The sequence below is a fragment of the Cucurbita maxima genome, unplaced genomic scaffold (genome assembly GCF_002738345.1).
Source record: "Cucurbita maxima cultivar Rimu unplaced genomic scaffold, Cmax_1.0 Cma_Scf00002, whole genome shotgun sequence".
NCBI classification, from domain to species: Eukaryota; Viridiplantae; Streptophyta; class Magnoliopsida; order Cucurbitales; family Cucurbitaceae; genus Cucurbita; species Cucurbita maxima.
Genome location: NW_019272018.1, coordinates 5,811,028 through 5,826,918, shown reverse-complemented (window position 1 = coordinate 5,826,918; position 15,891 = coordinate 5,811,028). Strand labels below are relative to the sequence as shown.

General features: G+C 39.0%; 4 protein-coding genes and 1 pseudogene across 5 annotated transcripts; 2 read left to right on the top strand and 3 right to left on the bottom strand.

Annotated features, from left to right (window-relative positions):
- The first annotated feature begins 545 nt into the window (after positions 1 to 545).
- LOC111495787 lies at positions 546 to 4,022 on the top strand. Its single transcript, XM_023145974.1, has 6 exons — positions 546 to 1,230; positions 1,370 to 1,587; positions 1,658 to 1,934; positions 2,022 to 2,107; positions 2,182 to 2,273; positions 3,219 to 4,022. Exons 1-6 carry the CDS (start codon positions 973 to 975, stop codon positions 3,458 to 3,460), a joined length of 1,173 nt encoding a protein of 390 aa, XP_023001742.1. The 5' UTR covers positions 546 to 972; the 3' UTR covers positions 3,461 to 4,022.
- Positions 4,023 to 4,635: 613 nt separating this feature from the next.
- LOC111495805 (non-specific lipid-transfer protein 2) lies at positions 4,636 to 5,201 on the bottom strand. Its single transcript, XM_023145996.1, has one exon. It carries the CDS (start codon positions 5,115 to 5,117, stop codon positions 4,827 to 4,829), a length of 291 nt encoding a protein of 96 aa, XP_023001764.1. The 5' UTR covers positions 5,118 to 5,201; the 3' UTR covers positions 4,636 to 4,826.
- A 1,065-nt stretch (positions 5,202 to 6,266) lies between these two features.
- LOC111495771 (L-Ala-D/L-amino acid epimerase) lies at positions 6,267 to 8,650 on the bottom strand. 2 transcript variants are annotated; one of them, XM_023145962.1, is made up of 7 exons: positions 8,119 to 8,650; positions 7,862 to 7,972; positions 7,419 to 7,635; positions 6,979 to 7,312; positions 6,794 to 6,855; positions 6,636 to 6,708; positions 6,350 to 6,492 (listed from the first exon to the last, which is right to left on the bottom strand). In XM_023145962.1, coding segments are annotated over exons 1-7 (1,293 nt in total). In that variant the 5' UTR covers positions 8,614 to 8,650; the 3' UTR covers positions 6,350 to 6,491. The 2 variants fall into 2 exon arrangements, with proteins under 2 accessions (XP_023001723.1, XP_023001730.1); XM_023145955.1 differs by having other exon boundaries at positions 6,267 to 6,708.
- Positions 8,651 to 8,938: 288 nt separating this feature from the next.
- Positions 8,939 to 11,791, top strand: LOC111495794 (annotated as a pseudogene).
- A 222-nt stretch (positions 11,792 to 12,013) lies between these two features.
- On the bottom strand, positions 12,014 to 14,499 carry LOC111471889. The gene is made up of 2 exons (XM_023117558.1): positions 13,282 to 14,499; positions 12,014 to 13,030 (listed from the first exon to the last, which is right to left on the bottom strand). Exons 1-2 carry the CDS (start codon positions 14,430 to 14,432, stop codon positions 12,154 to 12,156), a joined length of 2,028 nt encoding a protein of 675 aa, XP_022973326.1. The 5' UTR covers positions 14,433 to 14,499; the 3' UTR covers positions 12,014 to 12,153.
- Between the last annotated feature and the right edge of the window lie 1,392 nt (positions 14,500 to 15,891).

Here is a 15,891-nt window from a genome sequence, read left to right as displayed (position 1 = left end):
TTTTCCATATTGGGCCTCCGATTCCATTTCTAATCACTTTATGGGCCCCCACTTGATTTTGACTCTCCATCTCATTATATTATTTATTATTTAATTTTAACAGCACCTGAAAATCAAAATTCAAACTTCAATTAGTTAAAATATATATTATCGACCAAAATACAGGTAGAGAGATGAGGGTGTATTATAATTGCTTACGTGGCTTGATGATAGTGCTAAAGTGAATGCTGACTGGGCTTAAAATATTATCCATTTTTTAAAAACTGAAATTTTCTGGACAACTTACACGTGTCTCACCGCTTGTGGATTCCACGTGTCACAAAATTACCTCCTTACCCCAAAATTATTCATTAATTTCGAAATTGACCCACGGAGGTAAAATTTCTCAGAAAAGGACCCACAGATTTTTATATAATTAAATAAACAGAATTTCTTAATTTTTGGTATATCATTATTATGTCATCTTCTTCCTGTATGACACACTCTCTGCTTTAAGCTTCAAGCTTCTTCCTCTCTCTGTCTCTCTGTCTGTGTCTCTGTCTCTGTCTCTCTCTCTCTCTCTCTCTCTTTCTGCACTTTCCTTCTCCCCTGGTTTCTTACTTCACACAAAACGCATTTGAGTCTTTCATTGCGTGCATTATTCTAATCTTTCCCACAGAGTTTTTGAATCGATTTTCATTTCTCTTTTGGTTTTGCGAACATCGAATTCAGTGTTCTCAAGACAAGATTTCGAATCTTTTTTGTATTTTTATTTGCAAGAACAAAGCAGATTTTAAAGAATCTGAATCTCTTTTTCTTTTAAACTACATTTCATCGCCGTTGTTCTACTTGGGGGAACTTCAAAGAATTCCATACTTTCTTTTTCTTTTCGTCTTTTTGTATTCAAAATTCTTATTTCCAATAAAAAGATACACAACTTTGGGGGCTCCCCATTATAATCTCTCTGTAATTTCCTCCGTTTAGATATACAAAATGCTGGGAACTGCGTTGCAGTTTGGGGGAATCAAAGGTGAAGATCGGTTTTATATTCCGGTTAGGGCACGGAAGAATTATAATCAGGAAAACCCATCAAGGAGAGCTACCAAGACCGATGAAACTGAGACTCGATCCACTAAACTTGTGGCTTCTACTATAAACACTTCTAACCCATTAATTTTTCAGCCTAAGAACAACTTGGAGAGATTCTTGGACGCCACAAGGCCTTCAGTTCCTGCGCAGTTCTTCTCTAAGGTGAATGTTTGAATCAAAGGAAGTTTATTACATAAGGGGTTGCTCGTAAATTTTGAGTTAATATCCAAATTAGGACCATACCCTTAATTTGGTTTCTTTTAGCCCTTTAATGGGTTGCTCATGTTTTTGTTTTTTTCAGACAAGTATGAGGGGTTGGTGGTCTTGTGGTTTTGGTTTTCAACCTTATTTCATTCTGAATGATCTGTGGGAGTCTTTCAAGGAGTGGAGTGCTTACGGTGCTGGAGTTCCTTTAGTACTTAATGGAGGTGACTCCGTTGTTCAATACTATGTTCCATATTTGTCTGGTATCCAAATATATGGCCAACCTGCTCCAATTAGATCAGATTCTAAGTCCAGGTACTTGAATTCTTCTGCTTGAAATCAACAATATCAGAGATCATGAATTAATGGTTCTTTATATTGGTAGGGTGTGTAGTGAGGACAGTGATCTGGACTCTTCTAGAGATACAAGCAGCGATGGAAGCACTGAATATGAATTTGGAAACAGCTGCAACTTTTCTAAAGAACAGTGGGTTCATCACCGTTTAGCTTGTGAAAACACACTTAAAATGAGAAAGACGTCTTTAAGTGATGAACATAGCATGATAAAAGAAAGGGTTTCAAGTGATGATCCTCGGAGTGTTTTGCTGTTTCAGTTTCTTGAGCTAGATCCTCCTTATCAACGTGTACCACTGGCTGATAAGGTTAGCTAGCAGGTTTATTATTTGTTCATTTGGTAGTATTTTGAGAGCCGTATTAGTTTTTACTGGTGTTGTTTTATGATATGACAGATATTTGATCTTGCCTATCAATATCCTGGTCTGAAAACTCTAAGAAGTTGTGATATACAGGCAGCCAGTTGGGTCTCTGTAGCTTGGTAATTGTTTGCTGAATCCATGTTATTAATGGCTTTCTAGAACATGCTGTTCATTTCATCCGCTGGAATTGTAGGTACCCAATATACCGTATACCCACTGGTCCGACATTAAAAGATTTGGATGCTTGCTTTTTGACATATCATTCCCTTTCCACACCCATTAGAGGTAATATGGCGCTTCTTAGTTTCTTCTGGTTTGGCCTGTAGTTTTCAGTAATCTTCAAGACACATGCTTTCTAAGCTCCATGGTGAGAGGGGAGCGAAACATTTCTTATCAGAGTGTGGAAACCTCTCCCTAGTATATGCGTTTTGAAACTGTGAGGCTGATGACGATATGTACCGGGTCAAAGCAGACAATATCTGCTAGCGGTGGGCTTGAGCTGTTACAAATAGTATTAGAGCAAGACACTGGATGGTGTGTTAGCAAGGACGCTGGGCCCTAAGGAGGGTGGATTGAATGAAACATTCTTTATGAGGGTGTGGAAACCTTTCCCTAGTAGACGCGTTTTAAAACTGTGAGGCTGACGGTGATACATAACAGGCCAAAGCGGACAAATATCTTCTAGCGGTGGGCTTGGGCTGTTATAAATGGTATCAGAGCTAGACACCGGGCGGTGTACCAACGAGGACGTTGGGTCCCCAAGGGGGGTGGATTGTGAGATCCCACGTCGGTTGGAGAGAGGAATGAAACATTTCTTATAAGGGCGTGAAAACCTCTCCCTAGTAGGCGCGTTTTAAAAACCGTGAGGTTGACGACGATATGTAATGTGCCAAAGCGGACAATATCTGCTGGCGGTGGGTTTATGATGTTACATCTATTCACTCGTTTTGTCGACTGAATAAACATATTCACTTCTGCTGAGCCAACCTATAGATGAATTAGAACAAGCAATCATAGCCAGAGTTCTTCCAACATCTCATACTCATCATAAAAGTGTTGTTGTCATCTTAAAAGTGTAAAATCAAACATTAAATTGACATATTTTCGAGGTGATTTAGAGCATGAAAAAAGTGATTCTAGCCATTACAAAATCACTCCCAAACGTGCCCTTAAAAGATTGTTTGTTTGGCTTGTTCTCTGCAAGTGGTGATCGTTCTATTTGCTTCACAGGTAATGTGCATGGCCAGACAGTGATATATTCAAATGACGTTGATGGTACCCCAAAGATGTCCTTGCCTGTTTTTGGAATGGCTTCTTACAAGCTCAAAGGCTCAATTTGGGCGCAAAATGGTGTCAACGAGCATCAAATGGCAAGCTCCCTGATGCAGGCAGCAGACAAATGGCTGAAGCACCTTCAGGTCAATCAACCCGATTTTCAGTTCTTTGCATCACATGGGACATACTGGAGATGACAAGAGATGACTCAAAAGATGTTTCTACTTCCACACCGTCCAGTCAAAACTACCAAAAGAACGAATCCGTGCCTTTATCGACGACCAGACCTGCACTCAATACCAGTAGTGCTACATTTTGATTTTGGCTGGTTTGTTCTTCCTGGGAATACATTTCATAGAGGCAGTTAACAAAAAAGAAGAAAAAAAACATGTCTGAAATGGAGGAGTAGTAGCAGAACAGACAGAGTTCTTGTGAAGTAGAATTTGAAGGGCAAAAGCGATGTGGGAGCTTGTGGCAATCAAATACAAGGTTTGTCTATCATTTTACAGCTTGTCCTTGGAAACTTGTGAGAAGTCACTCTCTTTTTTAGTCTTGTCCAAGTTTATGTCAAGAAGCACAGTTCGTGTGCATATTACGTATGTTTTGATGTAAACTGTCTTCGAACAAGTATAGATGAACAAGATTAGACAGAATTCTGGATGTTATCTTTATAGCATTTTATAGTTGATGAGATATATGGAACCTTTCTGGATTGAATAGGAATCATATTCCTCAACCAATATTGGTTGAAATTGCAGTGGAAATGGAGGAATCACAGTGCCCTTTTTTATCCCTTGATGTGAAACCTTCTGGGAATGGTATTCTGTTTTGTCACTTTGGGCATTGAAAAAGAAGGTTTCTCTGAACTGAGAGTTTTTCTTGGACTTCACATCATCATATCTTTTGACCTTCGTGTGATTATAAATAAATCATATTAGGTTAAAGTAGAATTAGTGCAACTAATGTAAAATCCATTATGTTAAAGGTTGCTGTGGAGCATTAATGGCACTCACTAATTTAATTTAAATACTAATATGATCGTAACCATGATAACTCGAACTTTATGTATGCTACAAAATACCTTGGGCTTCAGACTATTAGATCATAGACTCAAATATTAATGATCACGAACACGAAAAAACTCAAACTTTATCAAGTGCTCATTTGCTACCATATACCTCGGACTTTATCAATAATGCCATGTTCATAGTATGCATCAATCTTACTCGCGACTTAAAGGTTGGAAATATGCTTCCACTTTAGTTCATGGAGGTTTCTACAGTCGGACTAGAATTTCAAGAAATGTCTGTGAAAAATATAAATAGTTGGAAATATAAACTTGAAAAAAAAAAAAAGTGAGAATCATGAATCATCATATAAATATAATACCAACTCGAAGTTCCCATTATTATTGAACAACACAGAGAACACAACACAACAAAACACAGTTACAAAACGTAGCCATACTGATATGAAAAAACCACTGCAACACATAGACGACACAAGACGATCACATATCAATACACACACGTACTTAAATCAAAACGGCCTGTGAATAATTTTTCAGCAAGTGGGAAAAGGAGTTCCACAGTCATTGGCGACTTTCCTGGCATTTGGAGAGTCCACAAAGTTCCTGAGAGAAGGGTTCTTGAGGTAATCACAGAGGCAAGGCTTCTGCTCCTTGATCTTGGCACAGCACAGCTTGGAGGGCGGCGTTGATGATATGATGGCGCTAATACAAGGGCTCATTTGCATCGGGTTGCATGTCACGGCTTCCACCATTGCCATTTCATTTGACTCTGACATCAAAATAACTGCTATTATTGTCAATATGGCCACCCATGAGGCCTTCATTGTTTTGTTCTTGAGTTGGAGAAATGAAAAAACGAGAGAGATGGATGATTTGGGTGCTTGTGGCTTGGTTTGGCTGTTGGATGTCAATTTATAGGGGGGGAAATTGGAGAGAGAGTTTGAGAAATGTTGTATTGTTAATTGATGGAGATGATCTAGAAGGGAAAAGTTGTATGGCTAGATCTAATCATGGGTTTAAACCTTTTTCTAGTTCAACAACTTATGGGTCGAGAGAACATTATTAGATGTAATACCATGGTAATTGCAAATGCTGTCTAATTTTTAATAGCCAGGTGGAACTCATGATTGATTGGCACCTAAAATTCCATTAATATGTGGCTGTAGAAACAAGTGGTGTGTAATATAATGGTTGAGCCACACACATCATGTTGAGCAATAACCCATGAGTTCTACTTTAATCATCATCACCCATTTGGAACATTATGGAGAGAGGCAAAGAAGTCACTCTATCCTATTCTTTAAGAAAATAATAACTCCAACTTCTCAGCTTTTGATTTCAATTATATGGGGGAAGAAAAGGATGTAGGAGTGGTCCATTTAGATTGAGGGACGGAGTGGTGGATATCATTATGTGGCCTTCCAAGATTAACATGGATAGTCTTTGAAACCTCATGCTCTACTTTCATCATATAGTTAGTTCACCATCATGCATAGTCTTTGAGCATGCCGCCGGTCGATTTTAGTTCAACTATTTATAGAAGTTTGGGATCTTGTTTTAGAGAGAGAGGAAATTATATTCGGCTTGACTCAAAGGTTCATTAATTCCTTGTTTGCTAGAAGTTGTTTAGTAATGATATTGGAGTTAGAACAACCCATTTATTCAGGAGATTTGATAAGCTATTCAAATTATAGGGATGAACTCTCTTAGTACAACAAATATAGATTTGAACCTTTTTAGCATAACAAATGAGAAGGTTTGTCGATTTCAACCTTAGACGTAAAGGGAAAGAGCACATACCAATGCAACTAAACTATACTCACTTTAGGCAACTATAGAGATGAGTTAGATACTAAATAGGCTTGTTCATGTGAGTTGGATACTAAATAGGCTTGTTTATATATATTAGTTTGAGTTTGAAGTGGTTACTTTGATCAATAATATATGTTTTAACCAATTGGATTACGCTCAAGTTTGCAAAATCAACCGTGGAAACAAAATTTACATCCATCAAGTATGAGCACTGATAAACATTCATGAAACTTATTACAGAATTCGCCCATATTTATCAATACAAGGTTCAAACTTTCACTAACCAGATTTGCCCAGAAATTTGCACTCTGAAAGACTTTGGCTCGGGGGAAATCATGAAGCGAAAGTTCCGTTAATTTAGAAGATTCAACTGAAAATAATCATCATCTACAAAAATCACACACACTCATCTGTATCAGTCTAGAGTAAAGGGGTAGTTCATATAAATAATTATATAATCAAACAGGGTTCATGTAAAATTGTAGTTTATAAGCTCATATCTGCATCTTCAAGGAGACTATAAAGTTTACCAAGCAAGGCTATCCCAGTGAAGGAAACCACCATGGCCTCTGGCATTTGTGAACTTGTAGACAGCACCAGAAACTACTTGCAAAAGTTCATTATAATTAGATCAGCATTACCAAACTACTTCCAAGTTAACCAAAGTTCAAGATTGGGCTGAGAGTACCTTCATAACCCCCATGAACTGGATCTTCTGACAATAAAAGTGGTGTATCTAAGTCGATGTATCTGCATTTGGTAAGAAACAATCGCTAAACAAGCATGCTAAATAACCAATCTAAGAATAGCTCAACAAATCAAGACATATACCCTCGACTAAGAGTAAACTCGAAATAAATAAAGTATGCGTACTTGAAACACCCGAGACCAGCAGCAAGATGACCGGAAAAGCCCATGGCAAGTCGAGTCTCTATCATACCACCAATCATTAAACTCAATCCAGCAGCCCTTGCTACTTCAATAATTTCAATTGCCCCCAAAACTCCATCTTTGGCAAGCTTTATATTTATAACACCTGCAAGATCCTCTTCCACTATTCTCTTAACATCACTTAAACTCCGGCAGCTCTCATCAGCTGCCACAGATACCCCGTATGTATCTCTTGCGATGCGACTAACAATTCCGAGACCCTCCCAGTTGTCTCTATGAACTGGTTGTTCAAACAGAGTCGGAGTCACCCCCAATTCTGTATGAATAATAATCCAACTTTACGGAAACCATACATGGAATAGCACAAAAAACGAAGAAGGAAGACTAAAGAAAATCAAATTACACAAGTACTCATCCGTTACCATGTAACTTATCAAGAACTTGAATAGCTTCCTCAGTTTCATATCCCTCATTGGCATCCAGGATGAATTTGCAATCAGAATGAACCGTTCTGATGCGCTGCAGAACTTCAATATCAGCTCTTAGATCCTTTCCTACCTTTAACTTCAAAGTCTTGAATCCTTGATCACGATATTTTGCAGCCAATTTTGCAGCATTAGAAGCAGAAGTTATAGGAATCTGCATAAATAACATGGACGAAAGTAGTTCTGTGACAAATTTCTTTTGGCTTACTCCTCACTGATATAAACAGGATTTTTCTTTATCCACATATTTACTAGGTTCATTTGGATAAAACTAAAAGAGTTCACCGCAGTTCATGATCAAAAATAAAATCTCCAGAAATATTGAATGAGATTCACAGTAACAAAGGAACAAAATGAAATGGCTGAAATTCCAAACTTACTGTTATGTCGGTGGTTATACTGTTTGAAACACCACCAAACAATCTCCATAGAGGTATGTTAATGCTGTTGGCAACTGCATCAATCAACGCCATCTCAACTCCTGCTCTAACCTTTAATCAATATAGTGATTAAACAAACATGGATTCAGAAACTCAGCCATGGAACAATTCTTCATCTCATAGTCCTATCAATTTGAGTAACGAAAAAAAAAAATGAAGTCAAAAGCCAAAATCCAATGTGTTAATTGTTTACTCACAGAAGCAAATTCATGGCCAGGAAGAGTCTCGCCGATCTGCATCATCGCTGAGCCCAAATTACACGGTGGTCTCTGCTGCAATAGTTCCCCAACCTCCCCTGCCTTCGTTATCGCGGTAGGCTGATCCTCCGCAGTGACAAAAGGCAAAATCGGCGCCTCACCCCATCCGACGCACCCATTACTCAACTCGATCCTTATCGCTACGTTCTCCACCATTTCAAGCCTCGAAGATGCAATCGTAAACGGCTCAAACAATGGAACATTCAGTGCCCTACTTTCTGCTCTCTGCACATTCACTGTGAACGTTTTCATCAAATCCTTGAACCCGAAGCTCATTCCTGACTCGAACGGTACTGTCGCCGCCTTCATTTTCACACACAACCGCGAAATGGGTATCGATGATTTCTCCTTCCGGTTGCTTCGAACCTCGAATAATGGACAGTATCTGGACGCAGTATCGGATTCCAATGGCATAAAGAACCCAGTGGAACTCATGAGAGTGTTCTCAAGGGGATTTGAATGGTGAATTTGGGGACTTTGATAGCCGTCGCTGTTCAACGACTGGATCGCGACGGAGTAAGCAACGAACCGTCTTTCTCATTGTCGCTTATGGGCAAACAAAGCGTAGTAACAATCCATTTCTCACTCCAATTTCTTAAATTACTTAGTTTAGAACTAATTTTGTTTAGGTAGCTTAATTGTTGATTAAACATAAGAATAAGCTTATAATTTTCCTTATCCAAAAAAAAAAAAAAAAAAAAAAAATTATATTTTTGATATGTTTGGAATAGTGCGGTAGCATTTTGGCTTTGAAAGCCGGCAAAATCCTCACCCTCCGAAACGAGAACAACCATAAACCCTAGAGGACAGCCATGGAATGGACTCTATTGAGAAACCTTTATCTTAGAGCTCGGAACCATCCATCTTATTTATTCTCATACTTACAAGCCTAATGCCTTTCCTCCATGCTTGGTTTCATCCCCAGCCAGGTCTCGATTCAGGCTCTTCTCGTCCGGCAACGGTTCGCCGTCGATGGAAGATTCTGCAAGTGCTCCCGAAGCGAATTTGGTGCCGGCTTAGAAGAAAGGCGTATGTTTGGACGTACAAGATGTGAGCAATAATAAAGGTGTTTTTTTATTGTCAAATCCGAACGTTCTACTTTCCTATTGATTTCTGCGATTGAACTTTGGACTATGAAATTGATATTTCATCTTTGTATGATGTGAAATTTTGTAGGTTTTGTTCGTAGTTAGGGAAATGCTGGAATTCTATCACTATTTTAGCTGATTTGTCTTTATGATCTAATGCTTCGCATTGAGATTGGGTGAAATTTTGAAGGTACGTTTTCTTTTTTCTTACTGCAATTGATGTCTCGAGCGATGATCTCTGTATCTAACGTTTCAATGCGACTATATCATGAGTGATGGAAGCTCAAAATTATAATATTTTTCCATTTGATGACCCATAGAGTTTCTGCCCAGAATTGAAAATGAAGATAGACAAGTACTTCAAAGGTGATGAGGAGGCACTACCATCAATTCTTGAAGCTATTCTTCAGAGGAAATTGGGTGGAAAACATGAGGATACGGATGATGAACTTGTTGATGAACTACGAATGCAGCCATTGGATGATGTGAAGGACAAAGAGTTTGAATCTGATTTTGAAGAATAGTATGAGACAGACGAAGAGATTGATGATCTTTACAATGCTAGGGATATAGTTATGAAAAAAATGGTAAAGGATGAATACTTCAACATGGATGACAAAAATTGGGATGAGCTTGTTGAGGATAGCATTAAGCATGGGATCCTGAAGGGCACCAAGGAGTGTGAACAGATTTTGGAGGACATGCTTATATGGGACAAGCTCCTTCCAGGTTTGCCCGTTGCTCTGCTCATAAATTCGGTGGGTATGGTTTAAAAAAACTAATGAAACGAAACTGCTGATGGACAGCCTTAAACCTTGAATTCTAGAAAAATTATGATATCGTTCGAGCCATGTATGGTGTATCTATCGCGTTCGTAATATAAGTGATCCTTGGTTGGTATGTTGTTAGACAAATGCCTGTCATAGATTGCTTTACTTTCTATGAGATCTCACATCGGTTGGGGAGAAGAACACACATATACGTGCGTGGAAACTTCTCCCTAGTACATACATTTTAAAATCTTGAGGGGAAGCCCAAAAAGAAAAGCTCAAAGATGACAATATCCCCTAGTGGTGGACTTGGACTTGAGTTGTTCGAAGCCTTGCGAGAAACAAGATATGTTGTCTTGTGCACACTCCATCATTGTTATGTTGTGTAATATCTTGAATATCTCTTTCAATAATACTTTTTCCCCCTATTTCTTGGTAATTGACTGTTCACTAGATGATACGAAGAAAAAAGTAGAAGCAAAATTCAACGAGCTAGGGGATTTGTGTGAACAGGGGGAGCTTGAACCTGAAGAAGCTTACAATCAGTTCAAAGAATTTGAAGATCAGATGGTGATGGAATATGGAAAGCTGATGGAGGCAGAAGGCCCCCCAAAGTTTGATGAAACAGATGTGGCAGATGACAAAAAAGACTTGGATGACCCGCCAGGAGAAGGGCCAATTCTTAGGTGGCAAACAAGGGTTGTGTTTGCACCAGGTGGGGATGCATGGCATCCCAAAAACCGAAAAGTGAAATTATCTGTTACTGTGAAGGAGCTTGGTTTATCAAACTACCAATTCCGTCGACTACGGGAATTGGTTGGAAAGCGTTATCATCCCGGGAAAGATGAGCTTACCATCACTAGTCAGAGGTAATTTCAACTATAATATGTTCTAATGTTTAATTCGGTTGATACTCCTCCTAGAACTGTAATAGCCCATGCCCACCGCTATCAAATATTATCCTCTTTGGCCTCTTTCGAACCTCCATCGAGTTTTTTTAAAACTCTATCTGTTCCTTGCCAGGAACAGGAGTTGTTTAGTGGGATCATAACCTATGTGGGCGGGCTGTTATAGTATCTGACTTAACACATCTGAGTAGGCAGTCACATGTCAGCTTCCTTCTGCATGTGAGGTCGAAAACCAGTTTTACTTCTCTCTCTCACTCTCTCACTCTCTCTTTCTCTCTCAAGAAAGGAATATTGACCATGAACCTCTCTCAGATCTTGCTGAACTGGCACTGTCTTTGTTTAAATTTGTATTAGCTTCTGACTTCAATTGTATTTCTCAGGTTTGAACACAGAAAGGAAAATAGAAAGGATCGCCTTGGGACTCTTTTTTCTCTAATTGAGGAAGCTGGGAAAGCCAACAAACTTGTAGAGTATGCTCGAACTTCGTATGTGAAGGAGAGGCTGCGTGTGAATCCCCAGTTTATGGAGAGGCTGCGTGCTAAGAAAATGGGCTTGCAACCATCATGCCCTTAATCTGCTTCATTGTTTGATTCGTGATGCTGTTGAAAAGAAGAATACACATTTGGCTCAACATTTTTGGTGAAGAAGTGTTTTTTAATTGGTTTTTACAAAAAAAAGTTGCACAATTCTAGAACATGTCCATCAATAGCGAAGTTTTGACCACTTGGAACTATCTTTACGACTATAGGAACTAGGAATTAATAATGTATCTTAATTATGTACTTTTCTATTGTGCTTTTTCATGAACATATATGGAAATTCTAAATGAATGAGAGGTTCCCAAGAGGAATACAAATCTCCAAAACTCCGATCGTTTCAAATTTTGAGCATGAGTCTAATGTGTTTATACTTTATTATATTTTCTTGATTTAGAACTCATATTCAAAGGTGTCCCATTGATCAATAATAGATAAAAGCATTATACGTTTTGTCTACAATCTGATCTAAAAGAAGAGTAATAGCGTAAAGCATAACATTTTCAACCACTAAACCGTCATCAAGAACAGGATACAGCAATGAGAATACAGTTACATGGATTATTCATATTCTATCGAATGCATGAAAACTAATAAGTTTTAGCTTAACAATGATTTAGGGAAGGGGGAAAAGGCACATATTTTCTTGTCTTACCTGTTTAGCGTGTACTACCTACGAGTTCCTGGTCTGCTGCTGCTGTGAGCCATCTGAAGGAAGCTGTCTAGACGCATCTGATAGAGCTGCTGCCGCGGCTGCATGAGTCATAGTTTGGTACTGAGAAGACATTGGGGTAGCCGGGATATTCTGCGCTGGAGCGTTAGTGTAATCAAAACCATAATTAGCAGCACCGGAGGGTGCGGGAGCAATGGCTATAGACTGAGGTGGATAGTTCATTTGGGAAAGACCCATGTATGGTTGCTGGAACTGATTGTGAGAAACCTGTAATAAAGGAGGAGGAGTCGTGGTTACTGCAGTCCTATACATGCTTGCAGCCATTTCTGGCATAGCTGCTGGAACTGTCTTCTGAGGATAGAAGGGCTGTTGATTATTACTATCATTGTAAGCAACTGGAGAAGCGACAATGGTAGGACTAGCTGATGCTTGCCGGTTGGGTGCAGCCATTGGAGTCTCAGCAGGACTAGATTGAACAGGCATATTGTAGGTTGGTTGATTTTGCGTAATGGGCATTAAATAGACTGGATATTGCTGATCAATAGGATGATGGAGTTGCTGTTGAGATGGTGTTTGCGTGTAAACAGGATGATAATACGATGGAACGGGGACATGCCCCGCGGCTGCAGGGTATTGGTGATGGATGTAATGGGTGGTGCTGTGGACGAATTGTTGTGGTTGTTGTGGCTGCTTCTGATCTAATTGTGAGGTTAATACATAGGCAGGGTCATGGAGCTGTTGAATTTGTACTTGTTGACTTGTCATGAAACCATCGCTTTCTGCGATGGGAATGGCTGGGACTGAGCTGTCTCTTACAATTTGGTCTTGGAAATACATGGGTTTGGACTGAGAATTTGCAGATGTTATGCTACTGTCGCTGTTACACCAAAAACATTTTTGAATGAAGAACCATTTCATAACCGATTAGAATCCAACAAACAAACACTCTAAAAGAACATGTGGAGAAGATCAACACTACCAAGAAGTTTGGCCAGAGGAACAAGCAATTGGGAGAAAAAGATCAGTCTAAAAGTATTTGAATTAGCCGACGAATCAGAGCATATGAAATTTAGATGCAAAACACAGATTCATGCTGAATGATTAATTTGCAGATGAGTAACATAATACCTGGCAACAGAATCCGGCGACGGTAGACTAAAACCACCGCTAACAGCAGGACTAACAACAGTCCTGTTTTGCAAGGTTTGCAATGGCAATGGAGGCTTCCGGAACGCCACCGGACCTCCCTGCTCCGCTCTCTCGTCGTCGTTAAAGACCCGATTGGCATTCTCGTGATTAGAAACAGCAGCCAATGAAACAGCTGCAGCAGCAGCCAACGCAGTAGGAATTGGAGGCACACCAAAATGCATCTGCCCAAATTGCTCTTCAAATCCCACTTTGGGATCTTGAACTCTGACCTCCGCCTCCTCTACACGCACACGTATCGGCGGCAAGTTGGACATCGACGGCACCGATGAAGACGAACCAAACGAAGAATCATTTTCCACCGCGGGAGAATCAGGAATCGATTGCACATCGTGTGCCGAATTACTATTCTTCTCGACCTGTTTGTCAATATGCCCTAGAGAATCATGACCTTGATTTTCCAAATCATTACACGAATCACTCCCACGAACCGCGTCGAGATTCACCATACACTCCATGGTAGCCGAATCGGAAAGCCCTCTCGGAATCATCCCGGCCGAGCTATTTAGTGCATCGACGAACCACGTCTCGTGTTTGGCATCGTCGAGCAACGAACCCATAGAAGCCACAGTTTCAGGCTTGGTAAAGAAGATGAACAGACGGATTCGCAGAGGTTTCAACGGCGAAGCCATGGTGATTCGGTCGTATTCCTCAATCATGTTCTCGAGATCTTCATCCGTCGCTATGGAAATTAAGGAATCGAGATCTTCGTGAGGAAGCTGGTACTTGAGGGTGAATGGGCGGCCATTAAGGAGTGTTCGTGAGAGGCGCATGCAGAGGTCGGAAAGAGAGGAATGGCGGTCGACGACGACAATGCGGGTATCACCCCCGACGTAGCAGAGTGACTTATCATGAGGACGAGGGATAATGTGGCCGCCATAGCTGCACATAAGGCGAAGTTTGGCGCCTGGCACTGGCGGGAGAGGGTCGTCCCAAGAGTCGGCGTTGTTGGAACGGGGTGAGGATTCTATGGAATCCTGATAGTTGTGCTGAATCGCGGTCGCTGCAAAGTTAGCAGCGGCGGTCGCCGCAGCTGTAGCTGCAGTGGCGGCAGGTGGTGGCGGTGGATCCATTACAGTGAATCAGTACTAATGATTTCAGACGCGAAAAATTGGGTTTTAATGAAAGATTGGAATGGAATACACAACCGGAGACTTCAATTGAAATATGGGTATTATTTAATCATTTTTATATACTTTTTTTTTTTTAAATAATTTTATTATATGAAATGAGAATATTTCTTACATTTAAAGCTTCGGGTAAATTTGAGTAAACTCAAGGCAATAGCATGGCTTTTTATATACAAAAGAATTGGCTTAGAGGTGAAACTAGGTTAAGTGCATTTATTATTATATTTTATTACTTGAAATCAAAGAATTAAAGAAAATAAACTAATATTTATTCGTACATTTCATCTCCAACTAGCATTGAGTAGCGTTCATTTCAAATTATGTAGCTGTCTTTAATTAATGGGCATTATAATTTGTCCAAAGTTATCTAACTTAAGTACGTTCATTCATTTTACGACCTGACGCGAGTGAAATAAAAAATTCTAGACATTGAAAATAAACCTAAGAGCCTCATCAAAGTCATATATGACATCATTGACCAAATAGCTTGTACCGTCTTAATATAAAACTAGAAAGTTACCTAACCTAAATAAATTCATACGCGGAATGACTTGACCAAAGTTCATCCCGACTCAATGACATAAGTGAACCAATTCACCATTTGGTTAATACATTCACAAGGTATTTGCCAATCCGTCATGCTAACCATGTAACATGTGATCTCAATCTAATACCATGAACGTGGAGTCAATATCATGGCACCATACACTAAAATCTATATTAGTTTTTGTTTGAAAGATGTTTGTTATTATACATATTTGACATGACCTTCGAACCGTCGTAACAACGATTCAACTAAATTTAAGATGAGAGAGTTTAGTATGTTTTATGATTTAGAGTGTTATTTTCTTCCGTATTATTATTATTTTGATTCAATCGACATGATGTTGGATCAAAATTAGGGTGAGAAAATCAAAAAAATGAAGTTGACGAAAAAATGAAGAGAATTTGAGAAGTTTAATGCATAGTCAAATGTGATGCATGCATTTACAATTCCATTGATTGTTTCAAGTAAATGGGAATTGGAGTAAAGGAAGAGCTCATACACATCTTTAGGCTTCCTCTTTCGTGATTTTAACGTTGCTTTCCTTTTTCCTTTCCACCTTTCCTACTTGCCCTTTTCCTTTTTCTATTATTGATCATAATATGTTTAATATTTCTATGCTTTTACTATTATAATATAATATCCCAGCTTTATATGTATAAACATAACATTTTAATTATATAAGATATAATATAAGATATGAATGTGAATGAAATATTGATAAATAGCTATTTTTAATATTATATTCAGGTATATTTTGTTATTATTACTTTTTTAATATTTTACGACTTTGACATATAATCGTTTTTTTTTTTTTTTTTTTTTTTTTTTTTTTTTTTTTTTTTTTTTTTTTTTTTT

Bases quoted from the DNA above. Each gene is read 5' to 3' on its own strand.
- LOC111495787 (XM_023145974.1), top strand. From the start codon at position 973: ATGCTGGGAACTGCGTTGCAGTTTGGGGGAATCAAAGGTGAAGATCGG. The intron at 1,935-2,021 runs GTTAGCTAGCAG...ATGATATGACAG, and splicing joins GTGTACCACTGGCTGATAAG to ATATTTGATCTTGCCTATCA. The intron at 2,274-3,218 runs GTAATATGGCGC...TTTGCTTCACAG, and splicing joins CCTTTCCACACCCATTAGAG to GTAATGTGCATGGCCAGACA.
- LOC111495805 (XM_023145996.1), bottom strand. From the start codon at position 5,117: ATGAAGGCCTCATGGGTGGCCATATTGACAATAATAGCAGTTATTTTG.
- LOC111495771 (XM_023145955.1), bottom strand. From the start codon at position 8,613: ATGAGTTCCACTGGGTTCTTTATGCCATTGGAATCCGATACTGCGTCC. The intron at 7,313-7,418 runs GTAACGGATGAG...TTATTCATACAG, and splicing joins AGTTCTTGATAAGTTACATG to AATTGGGGGTGACTCCGACT. The intron at 6,709-6,793 runs GTACTCTCAGCC...TTTTGCAAGTAG, and splicing joins AGTTCATGGGGGTTATGAAG to TTTCTGGTGCTGTCTACAAG.
- LOC111471889 (XM_023117558.1), bottom strand. From the start codon at position 14,432: ATGGATCCACCGCCACCACCTGCCGCCACTGCAGCTACAGCTGCGGCG. The intron at 13,031-13,281 runs GTATTATGTTAC...TTGGTGTAACAG, and splicing joins TCGCCGGATTCTGTTGCCAG to CGACAGTAGCATAACATCTG.